At 40.0% G+C, this 9,428-nt stretch overlaps 2 protein-coding genes and 3 non-coding genes across 5 annotated transcripts; all 5 read left to right on the plus strand.

Annotated features, from left to right (window-relative positions):
• The first annotated feature begins 2,120 nt into the window (after positions 1–2,120).
• Positions 2,121–3,550, plus strand: atp5if1b (ATP synthase inhibitory factor subunit 1b). Its single transcript, NM_001304236.1, is given in 3 exon segments — positions 2,121–2,214; positions 2,952–3,064; positions 3,262–3,550. Coding segments are annotated over 3 exon segments (324 nt in total). The 5' UTR covers positions 2,121–2,145; the 3' UTR covers positions 3,404–3,550.
• A 1,991-nt stretch (positions 3,551–5,541) lies between these two features.
• rpl13a (ribosomal protein L13a) lies at positions 5,542–9,145 on the plus strand. The gene is made up of 8 exons (XM_010879622.5): positions 5,542–5,619; positions 6,060–6,152; positions 6,828–6,900; positions 7,148–7,213; positions 7,484–7,585; positions 8,240–8,325; positions 8,505–8,564; positions 8,889–9,145. Exons 1-8 carry the CDS (start codon positions 5,542–5,544, stop codon positions 9,096–9,098), a joined length of 768 nt encoding a protein of 255 aa, XP_010877924.2. The 3' UTR covers positions 9,099–9,145.
• LOC114840994 lies at positions 7,006–7,081 on the plus strand. Its single transcript, XR_003782983.1, has one exon. It is a non-coding gene; the product is annotated as a small nucleolar RNA SNORD34 (small nucleolar RNA).
• LOC114840993 lies at positions 7,308–7,389 on the plus strand. Its single transcript, XR_003782982.1, has one exon. It is a non-coding gene; the product is annotated as a small nucleolar RNA Z195/SNORD33/SNORD32 family (small nucleolar RNA).
• On the plus strand, positions 7,844–7,913 carry LOC114840995. Its single transcript, XR_003782984.1, has one exon. It is a non-coding gene; the product is annotated as a small nucleolar RNA SNORD50 (small nucleolar RNA).
• Positions 9,146–9,428: the final 283 nt, after the last annotated feature.

Here is a 9,428-nt window from a genome sequence, read left to right on the forward strand (position 1 = left end):
TATCATATGTAGTCGTATATATAAATAAAAGACAGTATCATCAGTGTTGGGCAATACTAGCTTACCTAGTAACTTAGTATTTTGGTGGTAGCTTCTTTATTTAGAGTCAATTAACTTTTCAGTAGTAGTAACTCCTTTATTTACAAAGTAGCTTGGCCACACAAGCTACACTTTTCTTGTCATGTGAAATTAGCACAACTTAAAGTAGCTTCCTATGTAGTGAACTAGCCTACTGCTGTGTTTTTGTTGTGCATTGTGTTCCTAAGATGCTCCTAACTGCTTCAGTTTTGTTTGTCTGAATTGTTTTGTATTCAATGTGTTTTTCAGGTCCTAGATTCTTCTAAATGGTATGTATTACACAACATCAACTTTATGCAGGTGTCAGAAAGATTGGTATGTATGTTGATATGATGTTATCTTGTTTAAATGTTTTTCAATATGCAGTTTTGTTTCGTTTGGCATTATCTTGTATTCAGTGTGTTTTTCAGGTCCTAGATGTTTCTAAATGGTATGTATTACACAACATCAAGTACATGTAGGTGTCAAAATGGTAGGTATTGCATGTGTTGTCTTCAAGTTATCCCAGTTCTGCAATTACATTGTTCCAAGTTAATGTTCCTTTGTGTACAAGTATACTGTATAAGTTAAACAAGAAACTGAACCCATTCCTAAAAACATGGATTTTCTTTTAATCTTTGTATATTAAGGTTGCTTTGTTCTTATTTTCTCTGTTTTGTAAAGTGTCTTTGAGCACTGTGTAAAGCGCTATATAAATATAATGTATTTTTTTATTATTATTATTTTAATAAGGTGCTGAGAGCTGCAGAGAGGGTGATTCACCAAGGCAAGCTCCTGAGGTGTCGACAGTCACACACATCGTCCGGGAGGAGATTGGAACGGAGGATGTTTTTTGCTTGGGGAACACATTGAGGAGACAGTTTGGCATCGACAACCATCAGTCTGACTTGTTGTCATTGGTTGTGTCTGTGTTTCTCAAAATAAGTCCCGCACCACATTGCCAAACTCACCTCTCTTGAACTGCAGAAAGGGAGCACGAGGAAGAAGCTCTGCAAAACTGTCCTCTTTCAGGGGTTTTAGAGCGTGTGTGTGTGTGGTTCCATGACAATTCAAGACTTTAATCCCAAATTCCGGCATCCCAAAACTAATTCTAAGCTTTATATCTGTACTTTAACCTTACTCATCACACAGTATCTTTATGTCATATCTGTCATCATTCTGACAAGATTAACACTGAAACTGAAAGCAATGGCTTAAAACTGCCTGAAAACAGTGGTCTGTCACATTATATGTGAATACTGCTGTAAGTGTTGGTGGGTCTGTAAATACCTCTGTTTGTTTGTGTTTCATAAACTCTAGCCTCATGGTGTGTCTCCAGGAATCCACATTTTGGTCTCCTTTGCCTTACACTGTGTTTGTGAGGTTGAATATAGTGAAATGTATCTTTACATTATGTGTTTGTGATTGTCTTAACCCTGATCTCTTTCCCTCTGGGTTCTGTAAAGCACTTTGTAACTGTGTTTTGAAAATTGCTACATTAAGTTTGCAGAATTTTCTAGGGAGTTTCAACATAGTAAATGTGCAGTTTAAATAAAAACTGTCACTTTTCATTTCATCCTGCTATTTTAGACAGAGTACTGGGACCTGTGTGTGAATGTTGGGAGGGGGGCTGCAAAATTAAAGAGAGAGAGAGAGAAAGAGAATGAAAAATATATATATATATGACTTTACTGCCACTATTTACACATTAGGTGTATCAATCAGAATGACTCTACAGTCAGGATGACTGTAGAGGACAACGCGACTACGTTGAGCGAATGGCGTACACTTGAAGCAGCGTGCATCACGTCGTCAACTATCTGACTTAACCATAACGAATAGGGGTGGCCACATTTTCGGTCGATCGTTTATTAAAACAGCATAACTGTTGAAGCTAGCGTGTGATTTCCCAAATGTTTATATATTTACCTGTATGCAAATCGTCCTTAATAAATAGACCAACTACTCGGTCTGCCGAAACTAATTTGTTAAATACCCCTCCCATTGTAGATAATGGTTAGGTCCAGGTTTGGTTTATTTTGGTTGACAAGGGCAAATCGTCCAGTGAATTTTGGATTTTGGGACAACATGGCTGGATTTTTAAGACCTGGCGTCAGGAGTATCTTCACCACGCCGATGAGGATGGCATCAGACCAGGTAAAAATGTAATATTATGCTACTTTTCGCGGTCTGTTGCTAATACTGGCTGAGGTTGTGTGTGTTATTTGATGGTCTGGTGATGTCACTGTGGCCTTTGAATGATACTAATTCAAATGATGTTTTTGTTATCCATTAAGTAATTGTTATAAATAAGTTGCGATTTTTTTCACCTGTATTTTTAATGTGCATCTAGGTTCAGATGCATGTATCAACACTTAATTATATGGATCTATATTGTTTTTTTGAAGAGAAGTCCAGTTTATTCAAAGTGAAGATAAATACCTTAGTTTAATTGTTGCATTTAATTGACTGGAAAATGTCCCGTTATCAGTCGACTTTGTAGTATCTGATGCTGTCGATTGTTGCAAACAGTTGTTTTTCTTTGTGTTTAAATGCTTTGTTACCGTTCTCTGGTCAATTCTGCGGGCCTGTTCAGTCCACATGAAAAGTCGGGCCGTTTTAATTTGGGAAATTATAGCGTGTGTGACCGATTTGAAACCTGTCGTCAATTAATCGCGATATAATAGATCTGTGTTTGTTATATGTCCAGAACGTGTGAAACTTCAATCTGTGCTGTCACGTGTCAAACTTTTTTGACAAACAATTTAACGGGATTTTGTACTGCGTGTTGTGGAAGTCATACATCTGAAAGTTAGGCGCTACACAACAACATACCGATCTCATATATGTTCCTCATTCGGAACTTACTGTCCTCACCATGTTATTTCCCCCAGCTGGGCGAGTTGGGTAAAGGTGCCGGGAAAGGAGGCGGTGGAGGAGGCACGATCAGAGAAGCAGGAGGAGCCCTCGGAAAAAAACAGGCTGCCGAGGAGGAAATGTACTTCAGGTGAGTTGGGAAGGAACTGCATAGGTGGTAGACCTATTTGGTTGCCAACTATGGCATGTTTAACCAATAAGGCACGAGCTGGTGTGGTATGTGGACAATACTTTTATATATAGAGGGTTTGTGGATGTGTGTCAGGCCTGTTTTCATATTCGAGTGTCTTCATGGAACCTCATACTTCATACCATCTCTGTCCACAGACGTAAAGAGCAGGAACAGTTGGCTGCGCTGAAGCAGCACCATGAAGAGGAGATTGACCACCACAAGAAGGAGATTTCGAGGCTGCAGAGTGAGATTGACCGCCACAAGGGAAAAATTAGGAAGCTTAAGCATGATGACTGATGTTTTCTCTATTCAAATAAAGCTTGGTTTTCTTTTTTTATCGCCAAGCCGTAGTGGTAACCTGCACTTTCTCTCTGGGGAGATCTGTAGATGTGATTTATTGGTCTGTATATGCTTGAGGTTATTAAAAAAGAATATATAAAATGGTTAATCTGTTGTGATTATTGAATCCAGTTCATGTTAGCAATTATGGTTTGAGATGTGGGATGCTTAAAGGAGTATTGGAGAGTCACTTGAATATTTCCTGTTTCTTAATTTCACCAAAAACTAATATTGAAAAAAGGGAACGTAATTGAACGTCATTACAAAACGCACAGCTGAATGGTACACCGCTTTGAGATCTTGGTACAGAACTGAAGCATGCATATATAGTACATCACCATAATCAACAGGGCCATAGAAGTTGCTTGAACAATAGCGTACATGACAGACATGATTGGTTCATATGAAAGAAGCTAATTTTAATTATTTAGCCTATTTACAAACTCACTGAAGTGTTTTAAATACAGATTTTCATCTAACCACATTCCAAGCTATTTCTAAGAAGCAACACATTCTATAAGACAACCATTTACAGTCATTTGAGTCATCAGAAATGGTTCTGTGACCTAGAAAATCTCACACTTTTATTTGCATTTTGTACCAACCTAAGATCTGTTAGTGAGTTTTGTAACTGTTGGAAACAGCTTACTCAAGATGGGGAGCTGGAGCGTATAGTTCTGTCATGAGCATAAAAACTAAATTTACAATTTCTTAGAGTTTCAGATTGAACAATATAGGACCCAACGTTGACCCTGTGGAACTTTGGGGACTCCAAGAAATGTTGATTTAATTCCAAGTTATAATCGCCTTGATTCTGTTGCAAAGGTCATTTTGTCACCAGATTCAAATATTCTTGGCCAGGCCTAATGAAGACATCTTTATTAAATTAGTGTGATCTGCTGTATATAACAGATTTGACAACAAAAAGCAACACAGCTCAATTTCTCAAAGGCTTTAATATTATTTACAACCAGTATAGGTGCTGTAACTGTACAGATCCCAGGACAACAGCAACTGTGAATTCTGTTCAAAATGGAATTTTCTAATAAAAATGACCATAACTGTTTATTTAGCGATGCCACCAGGATTTTTGCAAGGGATGACAATTTAGAGATACGTGATGAATGACAGTGTCAAAGACACTAGAGCCCTGACCATTTTGCAGTGGGAGCAGGGGCAGTTTTCCAAACTTTAGGGATAACCCCCTAAATGAATGTTTAAAATATGCATTAGACCTCTACAGATAGTTGATGCAGCCCTAGAAAAGAATCAAGGACCCCTTCAACTGCAGAATGTGTAGGTTTCTGTGAATCAACTTTTCATTACAGGTTCTGCCTCAACATACTAATTGTTTTTGTCTGGCTATTGACTAGGCCATTCTATACTTTAAATATATTATAACCCCCAGAAAGACCAGAGACCGATGACCTGGGAAACTTGTTGACTGCGATCATTGATAGTCAGAAACCCTCGGGAAAGGGATCCCTGATGATGATCATTTGGACAGTTCTGATGGGGCCCCGTTCCAATCCTCATTTGGTAGGACATTTGTGCCATCCTCAGACTACAGGGAATATGTAATGTTGGCCGCCAACTCTTGCACTCCCATAGTCAAAAATGTAATGAACTCAACTCTTGAAATACTGTGCTCTAATGCAGCAATACAATATTTCAGATGATCACCAGAGCTTGGAGGACCTGAGACATGATGAAGGTCATCCCACTACATCTGCAGCAGCCAGGAGGGAAGATGGTGTCACTAATCTGGGCCAGAGTACAAGGAAAAAGAGTCTGACCATGCATGAGAAACTGGCCATGGAATTTCATGAGCACAAATTAAAGGATGAGGAACATGAAATGAAGATAAAAATACTTCATGTTAAGTTAGCTATGAAGGAGGAGAGAAACATGAAGCAGCAGCAGTACCAATGTTTTACTGAAACCAGCACCAGTTCCGATATCTCAATTTCTGAAAAGGAAAAAAAAAAATGTTGTTATCAATCAATGGCAATTGTTGTCCTCAATCATTTGAGGTATCTTTGTTACGAGAAGTGCTGCAAAGCAAATGCAGCTCTGCAGGCTAGTCCATATCTGTGATGGTCTACCTCAACAATGGGAAGATCTGGGTCATCCTCATCTTCCCTTTGAGGATCTGGGCAGCCATGCGGTTTGAGGTAATTGTGAAGCACTGCTGTTGCAATTATGACAACACAGCATCTTCTTGGTTTAAAGCGCAATGTGTTTCTGAGACACTGGTTGTACCGCTGCTCAGCTTGGATTGCATGAAGGTAGGTGGTGAACAAGAAGTTGGTCTGTGCATAGCCACTGTCACCAAGTATAACTCCCTTATGTTGTCCCCCTTCAAACTGAGCATACAAATCCCTGAGTCAAACTGTGGAACAATGTTGGAAAACTGCATAGTAGGAGTGCACACACTTTGTACATTTATTGAGAACCAATTTTTACGATTTCTGTACTCCTCAGCATCTGCTGTAAAGGGACACTTTACAGTGTCTGTAATCCTCACGGTGCCTAAGTGTGGCGAGTTTTACACGCGGTGTATGAAACGCTGCATCAATCCCACGAAGAAGGAAAGCACTCGTCATTTCCTTAAATCGTGAAGCTCCGCCTTGAAACCCCTGTCTTTTACAGCGGGCCACCCCGTCTGTCTTTCTTTTCGCACATCATGGCGGACCGGTTCAATAAGGTGTGTAGCGGCTCAATAACCAACATCACTAGATTTGATTCATATATCTATTTATATATAAAAAAAAAAAAATCTTAACTGGAGTTAAGTGTTATCGTGTTTGAAATGGAGACATGGCTAGATCATTCTATGTATTTGTCGCATTATTTGACAGTACTGTGTTGGCTGCTGTTGCTAAGCTAGTCATGCTTTCCTTGCTTTACTCGAGCTGAGTTAGTACCAGTTAAGCTAGCCGTCCTATACACGTAGTTTCAACAACTTCTTCAAAATGTATCACAAATTCTTAGGCAGTTTCGAAGAAAAATGCCTGTGGTTGTCATGTTGATTTTCTCAATCACCCTAACTGGCTTAGTGTCCACTCGTAAGTGAGTTAACTACATTGCTAAGGTTAATTTAAGGCCGCATTTTCGCGAAACAACGTACATACTTTTTTAGCCACAGATAAGGCTTTGAACGTTCCTGCAATCGAGACGTGGCCCATGTGGCTCTAAACTCTAGGTAAATGCGTGAGAATGGTCTCGTTACTAGTCCGTGATGTTTTCCACAGTTACGTATTCGAGTGTAATGACCATGAGAGAGCCGTACACGCGCTACCACCTGAGACGTGATTAAAAAGCAACTCCATTGAACCTCATGTGTTGGCCACTCTTCCCTTATGACTTGTTTTCTTCTTAGGTTCTGCTGCTTGATGGCAGAGGACATCTGCTTGGTCGTCTTGCTGCCATTGTGGCAAAGCAAGTTCTGCTAGGTGAGTCTTTGGGTCATGAATGTTGATGGATTTAAAACTCATGGTATGACTAATCAATACCACTATTTAATGACATTTGGGCATAGGTATGTCCCACTTACTGCAACTGTCAATGATGCTTTTTTTTTACCTACATTGCTTGAGTAACTACTATGATAACTCAACATTAATCTGAGACAGTGGATATTATACAGCTGGCTGGTGTACTTCATTTGTCACTGTACGTCATGAACTGTCCTCTTTTCAGGTCACAAGGTGGTTGTCGTGAGATGTGAGGGTATTAACATCTCTGGAAACTTCTACCGTAACAAATGTAAGTTATTTCCTCTATATATTCTTGGGTTAATCTTCTGTGTTGCTATTTTGAACTTGTCTGATCTTTTTTTAATTTGGTAATTCTCACTTAGCTTGTCGGTGATGTTTAACACAGTAAATATTTGAGTTTTACGACTATGAGAATATTTTACATGCACTACCATCTGAGACTAAGCAAAATATACTATGTCACTAGTTGTGAATTGTGTGACTGTGTGGACATTGCCAAACTATGCCTTTGTTTCACCTCTGTTCTTACTGTCAACAGTGAAGTACCTTGCTTTCCTTCGTAAGAGGATGAACACCAACCCCTCTCGTGGACCATACCACTTCAGGGCTCCCAGCAGAATTTTCTGGAGGACTGTAAGGGGTAAGAAGTCTCACTTAAACACACCAACTGCCAAAGACTAACTCCCTGCACCTACTTGCCAAGCCAATATGGCCACCCAACATTCTAAATATTAAAAATCATTCTAAAATCAAATCACTAACTGTAATTAGTGTTGGTGGATGTGTTCCCTATCTTACTGGTCTGGGGCTTGGTGCTAAGCTTAGTTTGCTGTTCAATGTTCCATGTTTAATTATTTTAAACTTTCTGAAGTCTAAATTGTGCAACATGGTTCCAACTTGACTATGATGAGAACTTATCCTGAAGCTGATCATTTTGATGAGACACTAACGGATCTGATTCCTGAGTTGAGTCGCGGCCACATTACTGGTCCTTGGTATAGGTTTTGGAAGTTACGGCTTCATGCCAATTCCTTGATCAGAAATCTAAGATTGGCATTGAATTTTAGTATTTTATATTCCAGGATCTCCTGAACTCAGTCTTGTGCCTAAACTAAATGATCCATAATCAGCTCTTAGGTTTTAAATCAGTTGTAGTACTGTGACAAAAACAAATGGTTTCCACTTGGTTGCACCTGGACCAGGTTTAGGAGACCATGGGCCTGTCCCATACATGGTGATTGACTTGCCTAGGGATATCCTAAGATAACTTGTCTGTTCTCATGGAATTCAACAGGTATGCTCCCTCACAAAACCAAGAGAGGCCAGGCTGCACTGGAAAGACTGAAGGTGTTCGATGGGATCCCCCCTCCTTATGACAAGGTGAGTTTTCCAATCATCCAGCGCTTACTATGGCAATGTGCTGTCGATGATGCTTCTTTTTCATACCTACATTGTTTGAGTGATTACTTTGAGAATACCAATGAATCTGAGATGCAAGTGCCTTCCCATTCTAATGTACTGACAGTGGCTTAAGGGACTAATGTGTCTTTGTTTCACAGAGGAAGCGCATGGTTGTACCTGCTGCCCTGAAGATTGTGCGCCTGAAGCCCACTCGCAAGGTAAACCCCAAATCTGCGTGAAACTACTGAGTTTATCAACTCCAGTCTGGCTGTTTCAGTCTTTGCTGTAGCTCTGCCATTATTTCTAGCTGGATATTAGTTTAAATGGGTTTTGCTAGAGACTTGGTGTTGTCAGCATGTTCTCCAATGTAAGCAGTAGCATTCAATGACCATGAGAACTACATGTTCTTACATCTGAGATACTTTGCCACTATAATTGGGGTTCAAATTATCTTATGACCTGTTATTGACTGGTGGCGTTGTCCATTTACGACAGTTGTTTCATTTACCCCTCTTTGTGCTGTCTGAACCTGCTCTCCCCAGTTTGCCCTTCTTGGACGGCTTGCCCATGAGGTTGGCTGGAAGTACCAGGCTATCACAGCCACTTTAGAGGAGAAGAGGAAAGGGAAGGCTAACATCCGGTATGGCAAGCAAAAGACGGAGATCAAGCTGTCTAAACTGGCAGAGAAGAACGTGGAGAGCAAGATCTCAAAGTACACTGCTGTCCTGAAACAATACGGTGTACTTGTCTGAGCTGGTTTTCTGTGGCCAATAAAGTGAATAAATGTTTATAGAAGGTTTGGGTTGTGTTTCTCATGTATTTTTGTTGGTATGCTCAAATGGCATGAATGTAAGGAATTGTTTCTTGATAAGCAGCTAGAGGTAAACCGTATTGTTTAAACACAATGCGTTCAGTTGCATATGAATTGCGAAATGCTGCATCGATGTAAGAACAGTGGAAGCATTTTTAAACGGACACGCGAGTGTAAGATTTTCATGGCAATTCCAGTAGCGTCACTCCTGTTCGACACGACGGCCTTGTAAAATGCTGTCGGAAACCCCGTGCAAATACATGCGCCTGCC

This window comes from Esox lucius, chromosome 15 (genome assembly GCF_011004845.1).
Source record: "Esox lucius isolate fEsoLuc1 chromosome 15, fEsoLuc1.pri, whole genome shotgun sequence".
NCBI lineage: Eukaryota > Metazoa > Chordata > Actinopteri > Esociformes > Esocidae > Esox > Esox lucius.

What these genes read in the sequence shown, in the direction of transcription:
- rpl13a (XM_010879622.5), top strand. Translation starts at nt 5,542, where the DNA reads ATGGTCTACCTCAACAATGGGAAGATCTGGGTCATCCTCATCTTCCCT. An exon ending in GGGCAGCCATGCGGTTTGAG is followed by an intron (nt 5,620 to 6,059) that starts GTAATTGTGAAG and finishes TCATTTCCTTAA; the next exon opens with ATCGTGAAGCTCCGCCTTGA. An exon ending in TTTCTGGAGGACTGTAAGGG is followed by an intron (nt 7,586 to 8,239) that starts GTAAGAAGTCTC and finishes GGAATTCAACAG; the next exon opens with GTATGCTCCCTCACAAAACC.